General features: G+C 35.9%; 2 protein-coding genes across 2 annotated transcripts; one reads left to right on the forward strand and one right to left on the reverse strand.

Annotated features, from left to right (window-relative positions):
- The first annotated feature begins 1,624 nt into the window (after positions 1 to 1,624).
- Positions 1,625 to 15,245, forward strand: LOC120092807 (ATP-dependent zinc metalloprotease FTSH 11, chloroplastic/mitochondrial). Its single transcript, XM_039051013.1, has 17 exons — positions 1,625 to 2,493; positions 2,890 to 3,043; positions 3,194 to 3,286; positions 3,414 to 3,499; positions 3,613 to 3,736; positions 4,435 to 4,554; positions 7,271 to 7,321; positions 12,007 to 12,068; positions 12,569 to 12,626; positions 12,785 to 12,910; positions 12,988 to 13,068; positions 13,477 to 13,606; positions 13,697 to 13,845; positions 13,968 to 14,249; positions 14,360 to 14,449; positions 14,535 to 14,588; positions 14,732 to 15,245. The coding sequence occupies exons 1-17, from the start codon at positions 1,817 to 1,819 to the stop codon at positions 14,885 to 14,887; spliced, it is 2,493 nt and encodes an 830-aa protein (XP_038906941.1). The 5' UTR covers positions 1,625 to 1,816; the 3' UTR covers positions 14,888 to 15,245.
- A 1,413-nt stretch (positions 15,246 to 16,658) lies between these two features.
- Positions 16,659 to 19,723, reverse strand: LOC120092808 (abscisic acid receptor PYL8-like). The gene is given in 4 exon segments (XM_039051014.1): positions 16,659 to 17,348; positions 18,089 to 18,304; positions 19,159 to 19,181; positions 19,184 to 19,723. Coding segments are annotated over 4 exon segments (585 nt in total). The 5' UTR covers positions 19,311 to 19,723; the 3' UTR covers positions 16,659 to 17,129.
- Positions 19,724 to 23,815: the final 4,092 nt, after the last annotated feature.

Raw genomic sequence — 23,815 nt, forward strand, 5'->3', positions numbered from 1 at the left:
TGAGTAACTAACAAGCTTAAGGCTTCTTCAACAAAAAGGCAAACCTCAGACAAATAAGAATCAAAGAAATGTAATAGACTAATCACTTCAAGATAATCCGACATGACATCCATCAAAACATGCCTCTCAAACCTTACACAATAGCTTTGCCTTGAGAACTTTCATCGACCGTTTAAATGAAAAGATAACTTCCAAGAACCAAATGAGGTTTTGTGAGACTAAATATGCCACAACATTATTAGAATGCCGCCCAACTCCTCTTTGGACTGAATTTTCCCTAAGGCAGGCCAAATAATCAAGAGTTTGACCAACAACCACAGGCCACCAAAAACTAACGTTAGAGGGGAGGAAAGCAATCCAAATATGTTTAGGTAATTTACAATCTCACATGACACAAGTAGTTTCCACCAAGACCTTGAAAAAGAGTCGGATAAGTTAGAAGTTATATAGATCAAATTTGTAATTTACGAAGGTTTACCAAATTGTAAGGATTAAATTCTAACTTTTAAAACTACCAAGACTAAATTTCAACATTATGAAATTATAGGGACAATTTTTGTAATACACTACAAGAATTTTCACCTTTTCCTACACTGTCGGACAAAGTACTAAAAACGTTGGGATAGGTTATACCAATGCATTTTTTTGCGTCATCGGAAAAATGGGAGAAAAAGAAAAAATATATATATTTTTTTAACTTTGGCCGACGCGTTGTGTCTCGAGATAAGTGTCTAGTTGTGTCAGCATAAATATGTAAAAAAAAATGTAGGTTGCTTCATTTTGGCCGACGAATTAAAATTACGTCAGGAGAAATCAGTCTATGCCAACGAAAACTGATGCGTTGGAAAAAAAATACGTCGGAACAGGTAAAAATTCTAATGGTAGAGGGGAAGAAAGCAGTCAAAAAATATTTAGATAATTTACAATCCCACATAATATGACAAGTAGTTTCCACCAAAACCTTGAAAAAGAGCAAAATAAGTTAGAATCTATATAGATCAAATTTGTAATTTATGAAGGCTTACCAAACCGTAAGGACTAAATTCTAACTTTTAAAACTATCAAGACTAAATTTCAACATTATGAAATTATAAGGACAAAATTTGTAATATAACCCTTAATCCAACTCAAAATCTAGAGTGACTCTTGTGGCTTTCCTATCTGTACTAGGTTCAAAAGATTCGATAGAAGGCGACCTATCGAGATGTTGGAAGGAGAGGCTATTCAAGCTAGTCTTTATTTCCTTCTCCAATTGGGAGGAGAGGAGTGTCAACCTCTATTGGCGGAGTCAAAGTCGACATATATCATTTAGGCCCTAAATGATCCGAACTTTGATATTCCTGAAACATATAACATGGTGGATGCCACTATTGCACTTGCCAAACATTTTAGTGAGGTTTTCTTTGGTTATTGTAATTGCTATTGTAATTTTATTGTCCATTTCCGGTGTATATTGCTGTGAAGGTATGACGTTACCTAATTGGATGTCCTCTATCCTTATCACTCTTCTTGGGATTAGTTTCACGTCTTAATGGTTTATTGGGAAAAAAAAATGAAAACTTTTAAAGAGCGTGAAAGAAAGAAAGAAGGATTATGTTCATGGAAGATTAACCCACAAAGCTGGTTCACAAAGTCCGCGTAAAAAAGCCGGCGCCAAGAAGAGGTTTGCAAATCCAAATATTGTTATTTTGAGGATAAGGCTTTCTTTCTTCCTCCCCCTCTCCTTTTTTCCCCCCCTCTGCTCTCTTTTCACTCTCTCTCTATTTCTCCTCTCAACTTCCATTACCCATTTCGGATTTTGGGAGTTTCAACCGTAATGGTCAATCTTCAAGCTTCTTTGTTTTGCAATCCTTCACTTTCTTCTTTGCCTCCTCTGCTTTCTTCTTCCTCTTCAACCCAAAGGTTTCACTTCTCTTTCTCCCTTCCTTCTCGTTCCATTTCTTGCAACCCCTTTTGGGCTTCTGGGTTTCGATTTACTCATCGTTCTCCTTCTTCTCTTCCGTGTACATTGCACCCCGACTATGGGAATTTCAATTCAGAATCGATTTCTTCTCCCGGTGGCAACATGGGTTCTGGTCCTCAAGATTTCAATCTTGGTGGGTTTGGCGATCAGGGTGCGGATTTTGATGGGAGTAGGGTGGAGGGTAGTGAGAGTTCGGAGATTTTGATGAACATTGAGTCTGGGGTGATGGCTACTGATGAAATTGTTGAGCCAGTCTTGGATAGTCCTGGAAGTGTGGAATTCGAAAGTGGAATTCAGTCTGAGAAAGAGGGCAAGTGGAGAAAGTTGCCGTTTGTGGTGTTCTTGATGGGATTGTGGGCAGCAACGAGAAGGAGATTTCAGAAGGTGATTGAAATTGTAATGGATTGGTATAGTTGGTGGCCGTTTTGGCGGCAGGAGAAGCGTTTAGAGCGCTTGACTGCAGAGGCTGATGCGAATCCGAAGGATGCGGCAAAGCAGAGTGCTTTATTAGCCGAGTTGAATAAGCAGAGGTAAGTTCTGGAACTTTTTTTTTCTTGATTGCAAACTGGTTCTGCCGCTACAGGACGATTTAATTGATATTGTTTTGAAGTTTTTATTTTGAACTGTAAAGAATCAACATACTCAACTTTCACAAAAGTTCAATTTGTGAATGGTGATTTCATTTAAATCGAACTTTTTGGACCGTCTGTTTAGTTTTCAATGGTAGCAATGACCATAGAGTTTTATCAATCTCTTTTGGTTCTGAAACATTCCCTTTTCCCCTTGTCATTTGCTGAGATGAAATAACTAATTCTGACAATGCCTTCTTCAAGTAGTGTTATTGTTTGGAATTATGATTTCATATGTCATTAACTAGACGATACTTACTGTTTCACATTCTCTGTAATGTGTGGATCCGTTTCCAGTCCCGAGGCTGTCATTAGACGTTTTGAGCAAAGGGATCATGCTGTAGACAGCAGAGGAGTGGTGGAGTATCTTCGAGCTCTTGTTGTCACCAACGCAATTGCTGAATATCTTCCAGATTCTGAAAGTGGAAGGCCATCAAGTCTTCCTACATTGGTACTTAAGTTTGATCAATCTCCCTTCCTTTCATAAGAACTCTAATTTGTATGAGCACACTCGGATTAATTGCTGTTTGGTTTGTTCTTAATTATTATTAATAATTTTAATTATTCTTGTGGTTGTTTCTAATTGATAAAATATGCACAGCTACAAGAGTTGAAGCAGCGTGCTTCGGGAAATGTGGAGGAGTCCTTTGTGAACCCTGGCATTTCTGAGAAACAACCATTGCATGTAGTAATGGTAAATATTATATCATTTATCGTGATGAGGTGTTTCTTGGACTTCCCCTCATCGTTAAATATTAATTTTGTTTCTTTATGTGAACTATTATTTCCCCCCCTAATTATAAGGTGAATTTCTTTTGAAGGTTGACCCTAAAGTACCCAACAAGTCTCGTTTTGTACAAGAACTTATCTCCACTATACTTTTCACTGTTGCTGTTGGATTAGTATGGTATTAGCCTTTACTTCATGATCTCTACCATTGTTCTTCTCCCTTCTCCCCCAAAATGCAGTGTGGTTCTGTGTTTTTTTAGTTAATCGTATTAAATGAGAATCTTCTTGCAGGTTTATGGGTGCTACCGCACTTCAAAAATATATAGGGAGTTTGGGGGGCATAGGAACCTCAGGCGTTGGATCAAGTTCTTCATATGCCCCAAAGGAGTTAAATAAAGAAGTTATGCCAGAGAAGGTAGATACGAAGTATCCCATGTGGATTCTTTGTACTGATTGTATGTGAAATAAGTATTGTAGATGTCATGAAAAGCTAGGGGTTGCTTGGAATATGTTTACAAAATAGTTTTCTGCTTTTTAGATTACAAATAATGTAAAGAAGTTTGTTTGTTTGTTCCCCCCTCCCTTCGTTTACTATTCATGTGTTTTGATAAATGATATATTAAAAGAAGAATAATGTCGTTCAAGTTTATTTTCATTTCAGTAGTTTGTGAATAATGGTTTCAACTTACGCATTTATGAATTATAAGTCATTTGTTAAAAACAGTTCCGAAAACGAAAACCGAAAACGGTGATAACAGACATCTGTTAAAATAATGGTTTCATTATCATTGATTTTTCCTTCATCCGTAGAGGCGTCAGTAGAAAAAGGCTATTATTGTTCTCATTTTGATTAACCTGGGCAGAAATGTACGATCTAGGCTAGGAGTGAGTTAAGGCGAATTGGTAGAGGAAGAGAACTTATCTTTTTCATTATTCTTGTATAGTTGGTCTTACATTTTAATAAGCTCGTATCTTGGCAGGTAGTTAATAGGAATTAAGTTTCCTTTTGATTAAAAGCTCGTGTTTCAAGCTTTTCTGCCTCATGTACTCTCATGCATAACCTTTCTTTTGGAGTGTTTTGGTTCTTATTCTGTGGTAACCTTTTCCGTGTAGAATGTCAAGACATTTAAGGATGTTAAAGGTTGTGATGATGCAAAGCAAGAACTGGAAGAAGTGGTGGAATATCTGAAAAATCCTTCCAAGTTTACCCGGCTGGGAGGAAAGTTGCCAAAGGTTTGTGTTTGTCACTGTCTTTATTTTCATTTGTAGTTTTCTTATATCTGATGCTCACTTTGTTTCCTCTTTTTCTTACCTGGAAGCTCTTTAGCAGGCTGCTTGTCTTGTCCCTTGCTTTGTAATTTGTTTATGTTGTTTAATCTCACAAGGACTTTGGTATAAGGTTTTTTTTTTTTTTTTTTTTTTTTTGTGTGTGTGTGTGGGGGGGGGGGGGGGGGGGGAGGGGTGGGGGGGGGGGGGGGGTGGGGGGGGGGGGGTAGCACCTATAGAATAGTTACAAAAGGTCTTCGAAATCGAAGCCCACGGAGAAACATGAAAGTGAACAAGAGGGACCAAACTTCACTAGAGTCCTTGTCCACCCCTCTAAAAATTTTGCTATTCCGCTCACCCCATAAAACCCACAAGATTACACACCCCAACAAGCCACAAAAAGCGACCTTTTTCTTCCCATGAGGCAGATTGATGAGAAACTCCTCGAACATAGCACTAGCATCCCTCTGGCCAGCAAACAAAAAGTCGAATGTCTGGAGAAAACGTTCCCAAATAGAGCTACGCCAAAGACTATGATCCAGATCTTCCTCCACTTTTCAACAAAGGATACAACAAAATGGCCCAACGAGTGAGGGAAGTTTCTTAGTGAGATGATCCCCCGTATTCGCACGGGCACGTAAAACTTGCCAGGTAAAGAATCTCACTTTCCTAGAGACCTTAATCCTCCAAGGGAGAATAGTCCACGAGACTGTGAAGAAGAGTTTTTCTGAAAACTTCATTTAACCCTGGGATTTATTAAAAAACTTGCAGGAACAACGAAATTCAACAAAATCAGTTCTCGGTTATTTAGTAATCAACAGAAGAAAAGGATTATAGTTTCGTTCATCTTCATGCCGATGGATGACCTATTGGGCCTAATTATAGCTAAATTTAACAATTATTAAAAAAACGGTAGAAGTAGTTCTATCAATGTTAAGTAACTCACCACTACATCGCTTGTAGAATTAATTAGTAGTCATTGTTTAATTAGTTCAAGAGATCGTTGCACTTCTTTAGAACGACGAGCATTATTCTTAACTTTAATAACTTGAAAAATGTGATAATTACAATTATCATTAAGAAATCCCCCTCCCCAATGTTTTAAAAGGCTAAAGGGGCCTGAGTTGAGGCATAAGCCTCAAATAGTGAGTTAAAAACAATTTGTAAATAGTGAGTTCAAAACAATTTACAAATCCTTAATTGGTATGACCAAGTATCGCTAAACATGATATTCATATAAAAGTATAAAAAACATTCACCCCAGCAATTTGGTTGAATGGGTACTCCTTTATGCTGAAGCTAAAACCTTACCTTCTGACTGAGAGAATTTATGGTTGGGAAGTACCCTAGCCTCTCGTTTCTCCAAATTTTATGCCATCTCTACTAACTCCTTCAAGATGGTAGCCTATGCTTGAAATAGGAGCTTCGAAATTCTCCCACTCCCTGTTATCCAGAAAACTAAATAGATAAAAGAAAAAGAAAAAGAAAAAGGAGCTTTGGAATTTGGGAGGAGGAATTTTAGGAGTGACTTTCTCTCGCATGGGCTACATTGACTCCTGGTTGAGGCCTCTTGACCCTTAGTTTATCTCACATGTAGCTCCCTCCTTGAAGATCTCAATTTTCTTGGAGAGCTCTAAACTTGGATCTTTGAACTATGGTATGGAAGGATAAATTTCCCGAGAGGTCTTCATATGAGAAGTTGGTAGAGAGCATCAACACCTAAGACAAGATCCAAAGGAGAAATCCTTCTATGATTCCCTCTCCAAGTAGATGCATTCTTTGTAAGTGTGCGTTCTTTGGATCGAGAGAAATCACTGAATTTGAGTAGGGAAGGACTGGAACCTGCCTTCCTTTTCTTGATACTGTTATTTTTGCTGCTGGTTCTTGGTATGGACTTAGTAAATCCTTTTATAACTATTCAATTTCTGATATTTGGACTAATTGGAGAGCTTTCTTATATAAACTCTGTTAGCCTGGGTTGAGTTGTCTTTTCTCCCTTTGGATGTTTGGTCTTTCGTTTGATTTCATTTTTTTTTTTTTTTTTTTTTTTTTTTTTTTTTTTTTGTGGAGGGGGGAAGATGAAACAATTTTATTGATAAAAAGAATAAAGGAGCAAAACTTCAAACACCTAATTGGTGGATGTGAATTACAAGGAGGTTGTCCAATTTGAAATGAAATACGATAAGCTATAAAGAGCAAAAGGGTGTTTATCTTTACACCAAAAGAAACTAGTAGAAAGAACCATATCTATAAAACAGTCAAAGAAGAGGAAACATTTCTGAAATGTGGCCATTCCGTTCACACCAAGGATGCCAGAAAAATGCACAGATAATTGCCAACCATAAAGTCTTACTCAAACCACAAGAAGGGTAGCCCACCAGCAAGGAGATCATATATCTTTTGTTTTTGTAGGTCCTATTTTGCACAATTAGAGCCCTTTCCTTTAGAAGCGTTCCTTTTGAGTTTTGAGGGCTTTGTCCTCTTTAAGCCCTTGTATTCATTCATTCTCAACGAAAGTTGTTTCATAAAAAACAATAACAATAACAAGTAACAATACTGATATATTCTTGGAACTAATCTCTCTATTTACAATCCCCTTCATTTTTTGTTTCTTCTTTCTTCTTTCAATGATCTTTACTTTATTCATTTTCATATGGTACTTGCCTAAAAGATTTATTTACAGGGAATTCTTTTAACAGGAGCCCCAGGCACTGGAAAAACTTTACTTGCTAAGGTAAAAACTTCACTCAGCTTTCCTATACGATATTATGTTCTTTATTAGAATTGGAATCGTATATGCTACATTTTCTTCATGGCTTTGTTGGCTTTCATCTTGTTGATCTTCTGTTGAACAATATGTTTACTACTATGGCTGACAACTGACTGGTAATTTGGACTTTTTCCCTCATAAGAGCTCAGTAGTTGTAGATGCACTTTAGAAGGTGTAGAAATACTGGTTGTTCTTTTTGGTTAGAGAAGATATTTCTTGTTTGTAAATTCTATGACAGGTGGAAAAGTACCCAACACCTACCTGCAAAACATAAATGCTCAATACAAAACCCAAAAGTCTAGTTTCTTCCTATTAACATCATCAAAAGTGAATTAACTGAGCAACACCAAGCGAAGATATTTCTTGTCATGATCTAACCTGGTTGTTTCCATCATAGAAGACAGATCAGTGAAATAGGGGGTGCTTTTCCAACGAACTTCCGTTGAGAAAAAAAATTTAGGAAGAAGGGAGAAACATCCTTAGGGTTAGCACTAGACCATAGCTGTATCAAAAACTCTAAAAACAATATTCCAACTCTTCACACTGAGTTTGTTATATTCCAAAAAATAATATATCCCAGTTTCTTATAAAGAGAGAAATTCCAACTCTTGATATCAAACTTAGTTTTAATATGATGTATCTAATTAGTTTGGTTAGCTGCTGTTAACTCTTCCAATGTATTACTTTTTGATCTGTTTGGATACAACCGGTTATTAAATGTCTTCATTAATTAGTTAGTTAGTTATTTAGGTTGTTGGGTCATTTTCCTATAAATACAGGCAAGGCCATTTGATTAAAGGTTCAATAAAATCTTCGAGTATTTTCTTCAAGACTGATTCACACCAGAAGTGAAAAAATAGATGGTCCATGGTTTCCATATTATTTAATTGGTTGAAGCAAACGTGAGAAGTAGAGGGTTCTTTTTTTGCCTTATGGCTCGAGTTGAAGTTGTGGACGAAGACTCTTCAACACAGAGATAGATGGATGACCCAAACAACAATACTCTTCAAAGGGATATGACACGCTTGAGCATGTGATGGCCGTAGGTGTTTGTGGTTCAAAGATGTAAAGACCTCCAAATTCACGCCCTTTACCAATAGTCTGTTTCGTCGTAAGATCCTGAAATAAGCAATAACCAGGAAAAAAGGAGACACAACAATGAAGATCACGAGTGGGTTTATTGATTGAAATCAAATTAAACGAGAAATGTGGTAAATTTAAAACTGATGACAAAGAAATTGATTCAGTAAGATGGACGGTTCTTGATCCTAGAATAGGAGTGGAGGTTCCATCAGCTATAGCGACATTAGGTGAAGAGGTAGATGTACAAAGGTTAGAGAATAAATTGGGGTTACCTGTCATATGGTCTGTAATGTCAGAGTCAATGACCCATTTTGACGTGGAGGAAAGAAGGCATTTAGAAATGTTACCTGTCTCTGCGATGGCCGTAATGGGAGTAGAAGATGATGCCCCCAATGACTCTTGATACTGCTGAAATTTAGCAAACTCCTCTGCAGAAATCGTAATTGTCAAAATTATCAGGAGTAGAGGCGACATGTACAGAGGGTGATGGCATCCTCTGACCCTTATTCAGCAATCTTCTGCATTCACGTTTCGTATGGTCAGGTTTATAACAATAATAGCAAACAACACCTCCTGGATTTGATATTTGGTTATTGGGATGACCTTTGGAGCTATTTGATTCAGCCCCCTTATTCCCTCTATAATCATTTGTGTGCCCAATCAAAGCACTACTAGAATCAGATGATGTAACTGCTTGTGTCTTCTCAGTACGAAATATTCAAGTGTAAGCTTCTTCCAACGATGAAATATTTGAACTTGACAACACTTGATCTTTGGCCATCTCATATTTAGGTGCAAGACCTACCAAAAAACTCATGATAAACAACTTTTCACGTTGAGCCATTAGAACTTTTGGATCCTGATTGACATCATGGCATTGAATTCCGTGCATGTATTTTTAACCTCCATAAAGTAGTTTGTAAGAGATTTTTTTCCTTGATCAGGTTGATATAGAGTCTTACAAACATCAAACACTCTATTAATATTCTCTTTCCCTGAATAAAGGAAATCCAGATATTCCAATAGTTCCTTGACTGATTCACAGTGATTTACTAGTTCAACAATTTCACGGTCAATAGAATTCTTGATTTGTAGAAGCATCCTTGAATCGTCCCGCCACCAAATCTTCTTATTAGCATCAATCAATGGCTCTTCTGTGATGTGATCATCCATCTCCATGCTCCTAATAAAGTGGCGAACATTTGATCTCCATGAATAGTAGTTGGATCCATTCAACTTGTGTTCAGTTACTTTTGACACCATAGGAATAATCTCAGACATGACTACTGGTTTCTTATTAGCCATTACCTCAAAAAATAGACACCGGACAGCAGAGAATCAAACCCTAATTTACCGAAGAGATGTCTTTACAAGCAGTTAGTATTTCTATATATCCCAAACAAACACACCACCAAGAAAAGTCAACAACACTGAAGAAACCCATGGAAGACAAACCAAAATCAATGGCGCACGACGCGGACGGACGGCAAGTTGGAATAATCGGCGCATAAGCCCCACGCGCTGGTCAGACGGGATCCGGACTTTGGGGTTTTGTAGATCGGCGGCTGGGCTCCTCGATGGACTGGGCGGTGTCAAAAAAATAGCCCTTTTTTTTTTTTCCCAGCAGCGGCGGTGGCTAACGACGGCGAACGGACCAAAGACGGCAATTGTGAGCAAAAGTGTAAACTCACCTCTCCACAAAACTCTAAACGTATCACAAACGGGTTCTAAATTCTCAAACCCTAAGGTTCACAAAACCCTAAGTTTATTTAGAGAGCTCTAATACCATGTAGAACTCTTAGGTTTGAGAAAGAATCAGAATGCTCTATTCATTCACCAAAGATATAAATATATACAAGTGTACAAAGCATAGAAAAGGAAAATATCACAAAATATTTACAAGAATGAAAAACCCTAACTATAGAATTATAACATGCCTTATGGCTCGAGTTTTTAGGTTTTATGATAGAAGGACTTAGTAGGATTTACGAGGGTTATTGTGAAGCTTTGATAGTGGAAAAAACAGATTAAGAGGAAAAGCTTCTTAAGCTGCCCAACTGTGATTTTAATTTTTTTTTTTTAAACCAGAAACAGAAGTTTTCATTTAATAAATGAAAAGAAATAATTGCTCAAGCCTCAAAGGATACAAACTCCACGAGGGAGAGACAATTACAACGGAAATAAAAAAGCAATCCAAATAATACTGTATCAAAAGATGAAAAATCAACAAGATAGAAGAAGAGCACTAAGATGAAGTTGAAAGTGCATTAAGATGAAGTTGAAACGATATGGACTCAAACCATTCAGCCCAAAGAAAATAATTTTCTTCAAAAATAATTTTGTTCCTTTCCAACCACAAATCCGATAACAGAACTTCGACCGTACGAATGCATTATTAATGTGGATTTTTCCATTCACGGACCAACATAAAGCTGATGAATCCTCAAGATAGGGAGATGAAAACTATGATTAAAAGCATCTACATCCCAGTTTAGTGTATAAGTTTGTTGAGTTACAAAATATAAATAAGAGAAGCTCTTGTATACTAGGTTATGAAAAGGCCCTCCAGTTTTTTATAAGGTCACTCAGGCTCTACTTCGTGTAAGGCAATAAAAAATATGCACCAACCTAAGTGCTAAATCCCCAATATTTTCTTCTTGTAATATTTAGATTCTTCGCCCCTTTTTTATTTTTATTTTTTATAGACAAACTTTTATTGAGAAAAAAAAAGAAAGATTACGAGGGCGTACAAAGAACCAAGTCCACAAAAGCGAGACCAACTAAAGGAAAGGGCTCCATTCAAGCAAAATGGTGCCTATAGAATAGTTATAAAAACACTTTGAAATTCAAAACCCAAAGTGAAACATGAAATCTAATAGGTTAAATTGAAGATTTGATCCCTATGGTTTGGTGAAAGTTAGGTCCCTATGGTTTATAATTATAATTTAGTCCCCATGGTTTGATAAAACCCTCATTTGTCCTCTATTTATGAGAGTTTTATCAAATCACAGGAACTATTTACGAGAGTTTTATTAAATTATAGGGACTAAATTATAACTTTCTCTAAACTATAGAGACCAATTTTGTAATTTAACCAAGAGAACAAGGGACCAAACATCACTAGGATCCCTTTCCAACCCTCCAAACACTCTATTGTTCCTTTCACCCAAAAGATTCTATATAACAACACACACCCCAACAAACCACAAGAAACAATCCTACTCATATTCTTCTGTAACAACCTTATGTTTTCATGGTTTAAGTCATTCTTTACTTAAACCGGATTCTACGTTCTACGTGGAATAGGTATTAAGAAGATGACTGCAAATCTATTGATGTATGGAGATTTACTTGCCATGTATAATTCCAAACCTACTGCATATATATATATATGTGTGTATATATATGTGCGTGTATATATATATATTTTCATTTCTTTGGTTGTTTCATAATATGATGGTGTCAATTTTATCTCAGAAATTTTTAAGACATGATTTTTTTAATTGTTCAATCTGAAATGTCTAATTGTTTTTCTATGATGACTTGATATAATTGTTGTCCTGAAGGCTATTGCTGGTGAAGCTGGTGTACCATTTTTCTATAAAGCAGGATCTGAGTTTGAAGAAATGTAAGCCTCCTTTTTGTGCATATTGGTGATCTTGCATTAGGATACATTCCTTTTTCCTCTCCAGAGACATGAATTTAATGTTAATGATATCATGCAATTATAATCCTACTCAAGTAAAGGAAATCAATGAGTATTTGCCTCATAATGATAAACAACAAATTAACGGCAAGGTTAAAAATATTATTCTTGTGAAGTTGTCTTCAAAAAAGTATTTAAAAGCTTAATTAAATCAAATGAGTAAAGAATTTCACACAAAAGTATAACTAAGTTTGTCGTGTGAATGCATACATGTGTTGACTTAGATATGATACATCTCTACGGATGTTGATAGGGTATGAAAAGGATAAGAATTATATACCATGAAGGGCTTTAGTGTCGATGTTGTTTCATTTTCACGTCTTTAGTGTAGAGCAGGGACTATCAGCTTTAGGATTGTGGGACTTTCTGAGTTTTACTTCAACATTAGTGATGCTGACTCGCATTGTGTTTTCAATTGGCAGGTTTGTTGGTGTTGGTGCTCGGCGTGTAAGATCATTATTTCAAGCAGCCAAGAAAAAGGTTTGTTTCCCTTTAGTCTGCATCTGGATAACTTTAGTCGCTCGAAGGGGCATGGAAACTTTTAAAAACGAAAAAAAGGGTCTACCCTATAGACAAATTTATATCATGAGAGCGTCAAAGTCCTATTATAGTATTCATCTTTTCCCTATCCTCCACAGGCTCCTTGCATCATTTTTATCGACGAAATAGATGCTGTCGGGTCCACAAGGAAACAGTGGGAAGGCCACACAAAGAAAACATTGCATCAACTGCTTGTTGAAATGGACGGCTTTGAGCAAAACGAGGTACATCATAATTATTGGCTGCATACGTGAGATTTCTTATCTATTGAGGAGTTCGATTTAATTTCATTTTTCTGTAGGGCATCATATTGATGGCTGCTACAAACTTGCCAGATATTCTTGATCCAGCCTTGACAAGGCCCGGTAGATTTGACAGGCATGTAAGTTCCTTTGAAGCTGTGTAAGTTTTTTCTTCTTCTTTTCTTAGGAAAGATGCTGTGTGAACAATAGGTGTGAAGAATATTGTTATGAATTGTGAAGTATGAATGATATAGTTAGTGCACTCGTGTTGTAATGAGTTATTGTCTATTTATTCCTGCTACAGATATTATATCAGAGTGACAAAGTCTAAATCATTTCTCGTTTAGAGATGGTCAATTCAATCTCGGTTTCTATTTGGGAAAAGTTATAGTGCTCTTGGATGATCCTTGAATCATTTTGTTCATTAATGGAAGGATCTTAAGCCAATATTTGGATTTAATCCATTATAACTGTTCTTTATACTGTTCTATAGTTACAGTCTCCTTGAGTACTTAAAAACTAACCATCCAACCAACATTCATTTGTAGATTGTTGTCCCAAACCCCGATGTACGGGGCCGCCAAGAGATTCTAGAGCTCTACTTACAAGACAAACCATTGGATGATGATGTAGATGTTAAAGCAATCGCTCGGGGCACACCAGGATTTAATGGGGCAGGTAAATTTTCGACTCTTCAGATACCTTAACTATCACTACTTAATCTTATGATTTTAGATATTTATCAATCAACGCTTGTTTTCTTGTCAGATCTTGCAAATTTGGTTAACATTGCAGCCATTAAAGCTGCCGTTGATGGTGCCGAGAAGTTAAACTCTTCGCAGCTGGAGTTCGCAAAAGATAGAATAGTGATGGGTACTGAGAGGAAAACAATGTTTTTATCAGAAGAGTCAAAGAAGGTATTAATTTCTGAAGAAATTGGCTTCTTTGTGATTAATGCTTTTAGCTATTTTGATTATTACCTACGTTTTAGCATCGGCATCAAGTTTCTAAATATTGTATGGATGCTTGCTTATGTAAGCTCACTGCATATCACGAGAGTGGTCATGCAATTGTTGCATTTAACACTGAGGGTGCACACCCGATTCATAAGGCAACGATCATGCCTCGTGGATCTGCTCTAGGAATGGTCACACAACTTCCTTCAAGCGACGAGACATCTATTAGCAAGAAGCAACTATTAGCACGACTCGACGTTTGTATGGGTGGAAGAGTTGCCGAGGAGATCATATTTGGGCAGGACCATATCACTACAGGAGCGAGTAGTGATCTTAACACAGCTACGGAGCTTGCCCAATATATGGTACTTCACTACATTAGATTGTGTTTTTAGTTTCTTTCATTTTTCTAAATATTGATCGATCATATGATGGGCATTGCTTTGCTTTCTCATTCTCAATGCTGTTCTTGAAGGTATCGAGTTGTGGGATGAGTGATGCAATTGGACCCGTTCATATCAAAGAACGTCCGAGTTCAGAACTGCAATCCCGAATCGATGCAGAAGTATGTTATTGACACATTCAGCACTTTGAATGACCTGTCCAAGCTAATTCCTTGCAAACCTTAAAGTATCTAATTTTTTGTGCAGGTGGTTAAACTCCTTAGAGATGCATATGATCGCGTGAAAGCCCTCTTGAAAAAGGTTAGTTTTACGTTTTGATTCCTTCTCCACCGCGTTTCCCATTTCTAAAAATCGAAACCAGTTCTTAGGAACTAAATCAGAGAACAACGATCTCACATCATTCATTTCAAGTTCGATTGTAACGTTTGATGTTTTCATTTCAGCACGAGAAGGCATTACATGCATTGTCAAATGCTCTTTTAGAATACGAGACACTCAGTGCAGAAGAAATAAAGAGGATTCTACTTCCTTATCGAGAAGGACAGTTGCCAGACCAACAAATAGAAGTAGAACAACAAGGGGACCTTGTGTTGGCTTGAATCAGGCTCCATTGTTATCTCTGTAAAGTACCTGAAACAACCGTGAAAGAAAAGGTGACATTTCATATTTATTCTGAATATATAATGGTGGGTTATAGACAGTAAGTGTAGGATCCTAGCATCTTCTTTCAGGCAAGATTGTGTATTATGCCACTTTCCACAAGTGGGGTGAATTTTGGAACACAACAATCAGTCCCTTTACACTATTTTTTTCAGGAATTATTCATAATTATGCCCATGGAAGAACGCATTTGTAATACTATGACACTTTTTTTCTTTCCCCTTTTTGACAGTACATGTAATTTTTTATGTTAAATGTTACTGTTGGTGTATAAAAAAAAACTATTCTTCTTGGACATTGATTTTGCTATCAGATATCTAATTAGACAGAAGGTCCTTTATTGAATCTTTTCGCTACTCTGAACTTGAATGTAGATAGATTGATTAACATTAAGATAAGTGTTTAAATTAACTTCTTTTTTCCTCTCACAATTGTGTCTAAAGATATTATGAGAGTGATCCTAGCTGCTCAATTTGGGGAATTTCAAGCCGAGCTTCACTCACTATTCCGTAAGAGACAAAAAAACAGTGGCTCATCTCTTGAATCAGGAAGGAAATCGGAACAAATCTTTAATCTGTGAGCTCCTGCTATTCCTTCCCCTTGATGCTTCGGTTATTTTAAGTATCCCCTCCCCTTAGAGGGAGGAGAGCTAGGAATGAGGTTATATGGGTGTATGATAAACCAGGCAAATTCTCTGTTAAAAGCGCCTATCATTTGAGTATGAATCTTATGGTGGTTGATGGCCGATGGGGTTTTTTTCCTCTAACTCCAATTCTAGATCCTTTTGGACGGCTCTGTGGGACCTTAATACAAGACTCAAGATCAAGTGTATCTTATTGGTGTATGATCAGCGATTCCCTATGGCTAGTAACTTAATATCAAAAGATATTATTCTCATAGAAAATAAAAAATCTAAAGACGTTTCTTTCTTCATTTATTCGTGTGCCGTGAATCTGATCATGACGTGTTCTTAGATTCATCCCCAAGAATTACTGTCAAGCAGGCCAGTCGGCTTAGAGATAGAGAGAGAGCTAGAGAGAGGTTACACTCACAGTTTGCAGGAATGGACCTGGCGTCAAAGCATCTCCCTTCTCAATTGTAATTTGAAAATGGGCTGCAATGACAACATAAAGGTAGATTCAGGACCCCCAGAAACCTGACATCCTTTGTCATAGTGAAGGAAAAGGCTTCACTGATGTCATAGGATCCATAGTGCTGCACCTGCATGAATAGGTTCAGGTGAACTGAATTTGGTTTGGTGTGTGTGTGTGTGTGAGAGAGAGAGAGAGAGAGCATTTTATGCACCTTGGACCCATAAAAATTAAGACACGAACAGTTCAATCCATCAGCCTGATATTTTGCATGAATCCAAACCGCAGCAATTTGTCCACTCTCACCAGATACTTGAATAATTCCAATACAGTTTGCTTAACTTCTTAAAATTTGAACCTCAGATATTTTCATTGCCATCAAACTTTATATGTATGCACGAGTTGCTGACACTGATGTCCACCCTAATCGAATATCAGTATGTACAGTACAAGTAACACAGAAATGCAACAAAACTGAGATCATGAAGATGGGGACATTGGCAGATAGATGGGTAATAAGAGAAGTCAGTAATGCATGTATGTCAGCTCAGATGGAGCTTTTTGATGTCAAACAATCAGAGATACCTTGTGATGAAACGGCAGAGAAACCTAAAACACAGGACGCCACCAAGAAATAATATTACATTTACCTCAAGTAATCATAGCATCTTATCAGACATCGACTAACTGTAGTTTGTCAAACTGAAACAGAGAGGACGCCAATATACAGAAACCATTCATTGTTATCACAGATATATACATCAATAAGCATACACCTCCATGGACAAAACCCTGTAAATTAGATGAAGGAATTTAGACTTCCCTCTCTCTCTTCCTCTCTCTAAATAACTAAATTCTTAAGAGTTTCTCAAACCTTACAAGAACCCTTTGTACTCCCCAGTTACTAGATATGACTTGCTGAACTAAAATAAAAAGGAAGACAATATCAACCGATAAAAAAGAGTATGCTAATTTGTGTATAATATACCCTCCTGCCAGTCCATCTCCAAAGCCTCCAAAGATATGAGAGCCTTGGAGGCTTCATTCATGGCAAGCCCTTGCATACATCACATGTTACCAATCCCATTTTTTAGATCCTATCAAGAGGCTCAGTGCGATCTTGCACTGCAAGTCGCTCTGAAACATCAGCAAGTGACTTGAGATTGCATTTAATCAAGGCTTCCACAAAGTAGCAAGTCTCATCCTTCGTGTTTCCTTCAGGCACATCCACCACAAACGATTCAATTACCAAAGTCCCTGGTCTTCCATCGATGATTTCTGGATGCAGGGAAATGATTGAAGAGTAATTCTGAAAGAAAGTTGCCGATAATTTAGAATTATTACTGATTTAGACACTTGTTCAAAAATGGAGCGTGAAATGAAGCATCTAACTAGGTATCCCAAAACGAGAAAGTGAGAACTATACATCTTCAATAGCTATTACAGTGCCCATTAAAATATTGTCGTAGAAACAAAGCAGAATTTCCAGTTTAATTCATCAATCAAAAAGTTAACATCATGATAAAGCTTTGATCGATGTTAAATCCTTAGTCAGACAGTCACATGATACTCATCATAAGATGTTCATTTTTCTCTATTCCAAAGCACATGCCGCAAAAGCAAATAGTTGAAATTACATGGATGATAAAAGTTCAAGCCAACTTGAGTTTACAAATCCAATGCATTATCTGTGGGCACAAATGACTACCAAAAGCTCATTTTGAAACAAAATCATGGCAAAACTCTATAAAATGATCATTACAGGCAAGTCCAAATATTTTCAATAAAAACTGTTCTCAACGGTTTCTCCTTTTGAACATGTACAAACTTTGGATCAATTTAGGTTTCAAACTTTCAAGGATGAATATCAGCATAAAAAGCTCGGAAAATTATGAATATTACAGATAATTCTCATGCATACTTTCTATGAAAACACACAGGACAACTATTTTCACCTTAAACAATTAAAAACTGTACACGTCCATCCAAAATCAGGACCATGCAGTTCTCAAATAAAATACTACAGACAAAATACATTAAGACGTATACCTTTAGTCTGTGATCTCCGCCAACAATCCTCATGCTAAGTATGTGCCGGTCATCATCAAGGAGTTCCAATCTCTCTGTACTCGTTGTGGCAGGAAGCCCCGATTTCACATCAACTTCTCTGAGAGTCCCGATTTCAAGGTTTCCCTTCAAAACACATCTGCTAACAAAAGGTTTGTATCTTTGTGGTTGATCAAACCTCCTTACCAGAGACCATACCTGGAGATGAAAATTTCCAATTCAGAAAACAATTCAGTACACAATGAAGGCAAGAATCCAAAAACCCAAATTATGACAATAAACCAATATACCCGTAATAATTATTACAAATTTGTACATCTATTGTTCAATAAGATCAAAAGACCCATAATGGTTCACTTTCCAAGTTTGAATAATTCCATAAGACCTCCATATGAACTCAGCTATAGAACAAATGAAAACATAAAGCAACATAGTTCACTAGTTCCTAGTGATACAATGTCTAGTGATACAATGTATTTACACTTTTTACTTGAAGTTGGTACAGTAGGACTATACCTTCCACTTTCTTTGCAAAAACTACCTGCAGAAAACAAACTCCAAAATTCACGAAAAGAACCTCTTGGTAGCAGCTGACTCATTTAGAATTGCTACTATACTCTGCTTCTGTATTCTTCAAAGCTGTTTCTTAAATCACCCCGAGAAGACAATGTCTCCTTCCCAGAAAATATCCAAGGGATTGAACTCACCCACAAAAGGTAAGGAAGGAACCGTGGTGATGATTAAGTTATAATGCATGGACATTCAGATTTCCATATAAACATAAAAGGATGCAGAGACCAATAGAAACAATTAAGCCAATAAAATAAGATATAAATTATCATGATACGTAAAGCACTTATTGATGCCAAACCGATCAGTCAGATCCTCTAAATTTGGAACCTCTTAGACCATTAATGTTAAGAAGTAAATTAAGATTTCGAAAGCACAAATTACGCACAAAAAACCCAAAAAAAAAAAAAAAAAAAAAAAAAGACAGGCATCTTTAGCAACAGAAATTTAAAATGGACGGAGAGAGAGGGAAGATGATTTACAAGAGGAACAGGAGCTTTAATGCTTTAACTAGCCGAGAGGTGCACTGATTCTCAGCAGGCTCGTTTCTGTGGTACCTCCGTATAAGCTCCCATTCCGCGTCACTGAATCCTCCTACATTCCCATTCCCATTCACAGTGTTGTTTCCATTCATTTTCGCAACTGATTCTCCTTCTCCACACAACAAAATCAAACTCCACCGCTAAATCAAACCAGTTTTTCTCCTTCCTCCCTCGTCGTTAGTTAAACAAAACAAAAGAAACCGAAAAATTCAACTCTCTCTCTGTATAACCAAAAAAAAAAAGGTCAAATCATCACATCAACCTATACAATCCAAGTCCTCGCTCAATCGCCGGCAACCGGAAGATCCAATCGCCGGCATAAAAGGCTTAATAAACAGAAAAACTCCGTCAGAAACACAACCGTGATTTGGTTTCACTGGAGAAACGGCCACCGGAGACTCACCGCCATAGACGACCGATCGAACTTTGCCTCAAAGCTTTTTCTTCTTCTTCTCTTCCTTCGTCTCCTCTTTACCGCTTCATATAAATTTCTCTCTTAATTAATTGATTAATTTAATTAACTATGCTTTTTTTCCTGTATTAAAATATTAATAATCTCTTGTTAATGACAACAAATTTTCGATCCCGAAACTACCCCTACTTTTTTCGTATAATTACGTCCTATGCCCATTCCTTTTATTACCGACTTTTCTCGTCGTTATCTTTAACCGTTGGGTAAAAATAGAAAGTTGAATTTTATTTTTAACTGAGAAAAGAAAAAGAAAATGCCTACGTTTTCTTGTCGGCGGTTATTTGTATTTGAAACCGTTGCACTAACGGTGCCGTTTGCTACCGTTAAAGGCAGTTGATATTTTTGTTTAAGTGAGATATTTATCGGTCAGTTCTGATTAAGGAATTAATAATCACCTAATTTTTTAAATAAAAAAATTCTTCTCCCTTCCAATTTTTGCAAAATTGATTTGTTTGGTCAACTTTTGTCTCATCTAAAAATCTAACTATACTTTATAAACCAAAAAATAAGTTTCCAAGGCTAGTGTTTTATTGATAATTCATATTTTTTTTCAATCTTAAGATCTTAGTCAACCTTTTGAATAGTTCGAGCTGTTTGAAAGATATTTAATTTATATTGAAATGCCTGTTAAATGATATAATACTTCGAATGATTAAGTACAGCGTCTCACTGACACTAGGATTTAGAGAAGTGCACTATATAAATTCTCAAACCCTTGAGGTACTATTATTCTGTATTGTATAATATTCTCTCTAATAAAATTTTTATTTCTCTACTCCATTGACATAGCTAACACAATGTTATTGTCGATTTCGTAACATTTTAGTATATATATATAACATATTTTTAAAATTATGGTTAGGATTTTAGATAGGAAAATAAATAGATTTCTACACATATAGCCTAACACAATTGTCTACACTTATATATATATACACTTATATATATTTATCTGAATAGCCTAACGGGCTATTATTTTACACAAAATTCTCGCCCAATTATATATATAATGTTGGGATTGGTCTCCTAATTCTTTTGGAGTCTCGTAGTTTGTAAACTTTGTACACATTGTTATTAATAAAATAAGAGTTATTTTAGTTGCATTTACTCATATCCAATAAACAAATATCCATGGTTATTATATGTAAACTTAAGCATGTATATGAGATATACAAGTGGATCATGCCTTAAAGTAATAACCTAAAAGGTCTGTAGTATAAGGATTAAAGAGGGATACCTTATCCTGGTGACACTACGAATATAGCTCTGGTCTGATCCTGACTATTCATGTGGAGACATGCGAGTAGGGGTGTCCTATACAAAGAGTTTGTATAAGACCGGATCATGAGATGATTACTCTTTATATAACGCCGTTGATAATTGAGACTTACATCTAACTAAAACGACTATAGGTGACATGACCTTAATCCTAGGTGTTTTGGGAACTCCTGCCTATGAGAGCGGTCCTTTGATTAGTATGGGTGAGAGTGGCCAGATTGCCAACTCACTTGCCTACCTTTTTGGGGATTTGTTTGATTAGGGAGCTGGGAATTCAGTTACACAAGACAAAATTCACTCCTTCCCTAAAGTAGGGGTAAGTAGATAGATTGCTCCCTTAAGGGCTGATTCCGGGTCTTGAACATAGTGGTCACATCCTCTCTTTGTAAGAGAGGACCCAGTCATAATAGAATTATGACTTATTGTTCATCAGAGAAATTAGTGGTACTTAAAGAGTTAGATGTAACTATAGGGGTAAAACAATAAATTGACCCAGCTATACTTACGAGAAATCTGTGAAGGGTTATCGCACTGTTGATTGATTGATATGGACACAAAAATATATCTGTAGTGAGAAGAGTGCAGTTGTCGGTGTTTAGTGAAGTGTCCGACAGTTAACAATAGTGGATCCTATGACTAAAGAGTTTAGCCAGTTATTCACGTACCATTGGAGCTTCAACACGTACCATTGGAGCTTCAAGCTATAGGTCCATAAGGTCCCCTTGATAGCTTAATGGATTCAAGTTGAGAATCAGTTCTTAAGGTTAGTTTGAAGTGTTCAAATTAATAAGAGGAAATTCAACTATATATGATATAATTGGTGTGATATATGAGATACATCAAGTAGAGGAATTAATATAAATATGATTTACATTAAGTATCATAAAATAGAAAAAGAACTATAGTTTGTATGTTTCATGAGATGAAATATTAAAACTATAAGTTATAAATATAATATGATAAGTTGGTTATCATATTTATTTATAATAAAATAATTATATGATAATTAATTTCTTTTTCTCTAGTAACCGATTGATTGAGAGGTTATTGGTGGTTTTATGGTAACCATGAGATAAAAGAAAAATTGTTTTCTTAAAATTAGAAATTACTTGATTCGGAAAGAACTCACGGAGAAAAGCTGTCAAGTGAAAGAGTTTCACCAAATAATCACTTATCTTTGACTGTGCGATAGTCATTTAGCTGATCGTAGCTAAACGATCGAGTGGCTAAGTCTATACAATAGGCTGTCATTTACTAAATGATCGAGCACATCGTCTATACGATAGACAGCTGCTTATCTCCCACTTGCTCGATCGTAGTCCTCCAGTCTCTTCCTCAAGTCAATATCACACAGAGCCCACAACTCCTGGATTCTCACACCGAGAATACCAAGATAACCATTGTAGTGGTGTCCTCACTTAGTTCGTGGATCGAGTTAGACTCGATTGGTTTCGAGGAGCTGTTGGCCATTCATTGTGTTCGTGCTGTTAGTCATGTTGTTTTGGTCGTTGCGTTCGAGTGTTGTTGTGGACACTTTGGACTGATCGAGGGATTCGTGAAGAATGGTTCTTCAGATGTACGCATACTTTATCCCTTGAGTTCTATCTTAGCATTCTGTAATTTCTTGTTGTGCATGATATTTTAGTTTCCATTCTTAGACTGTAATTGTTTATGTTCAATTCGAATGAAATTTGAAACGATCCCTTCTGCTGCTCATGGAAATCCTCGTATTTGATTTTCTTCGTATATATATATATATATATATTAATAATAATAATAATAATACCAAATGAAGCATGCAATGGAAGTTTTTTGTGGCTATAACTTTCCAAAACTATTTTCTTTTCAAAACCTATACAAGTAAGAAAAGTTCTTTAAGAAAAAAAATTCAAAAATTTTTGCCCTCATAAATGAAAGCAACAATCAACAAGAAATTTCAAAGGAGAAGACAAGATATATTTGATATATATACAACACTATATATTTGAAGTTTCTAGAAATAATCAGGGTATATTTGATTAAAAAAAAACATGTGGTATATAGTTACATTTTCCAATATATTTGTAAACAAGCCAAAAATTAAATCATAATATATGCGATGTATATTTACATTTTTTCAGTATACTATCAATATATTTGACATATACTTAAAGATCTAAATGGAGATGTGATTGGTTTTTAACTAGGAATATGAAAAAAAATAAATGAAATCACCTAACATTAATTTGAAATATCATGCATTAAATGAATATCAACTAAAATTAATAAATAACAAAAACAAAAGTCAAAACTCGAATATGATATTAATAAGGACAGAACTAAACATATTGAAAATTTATTGATGAGTTGAGAGATAACGCGGTTAATGATTTTTAAAAAATAAAATTCTTATAAACTTAATAGTAGATCTGGAAATTATATATATATATATAAAAGGATATTACAAAATTAAAAGATGAGAGAGAATATCAAGAATTAAAAATATCTCAAAATGTTACTAAAATCTAGATATGGGATATAAGACATTTATGATATTATTAGTTATATAGTAGGTTGGTTTCCTAAATCTCTTAGTTTTACTGCATAAAGGCTGAATTTATTAGGTACCATTGTATTAAGGTATCAATATGATAAGATACTACAAGCTTTCAAATGGTTGCCTTAAATATTATATAATTGTTTGTGCATGATTCCATAATTTACTAATGTTTCTGGTTTAGGTAAGGAGTCAATAAAAAAAAAATAAAGAACATCATAATTGTAAGTAAGGATTTACAAATAAATATAAAGGTTAAGTGTCACGTCCCCTCTCAGGCTACTGGCTACTCTCTTGTCTTAGAAAGAGGT

This window comes from Benincasa hispida, chromosome 12, assembly GCF_009727055.1.
Source record: "Benincasa hispida cultivar B227 chromosome 12, ASM972705v1, whole genome shotgun sequence".
NCBI lineage: Eukaryota > Viridiplantae > Streptophyta > Magnoliopsida > Cucurbitales > Cucurbitaceae > Benincasa > Benincasa hispida.

Coding starts and splice junctions, on each gene's coding strand:
- LOC120092807 (XM_039051013.1), top strand. CDS start 1,817: ATGGTCAATCTTCAAGCTTCTTTGTTTTGCAATCCTTCACTTTCTTCT. Junction 2,494..2,889: donor GCCGAGTTGAATAAGCAGAG/GTAAGTTCTGGA, acceptor ATCCGTTTCCAG/TCCCGAGGCTGTCATTAGAC. Junction 12,627..12,784: donor TTCAAGCAGCCAAGAAAAAG/GTTTGTTTCCCT, acceptor TATCCTCCACAG/GCTCCTTGCATCATTTTTAT.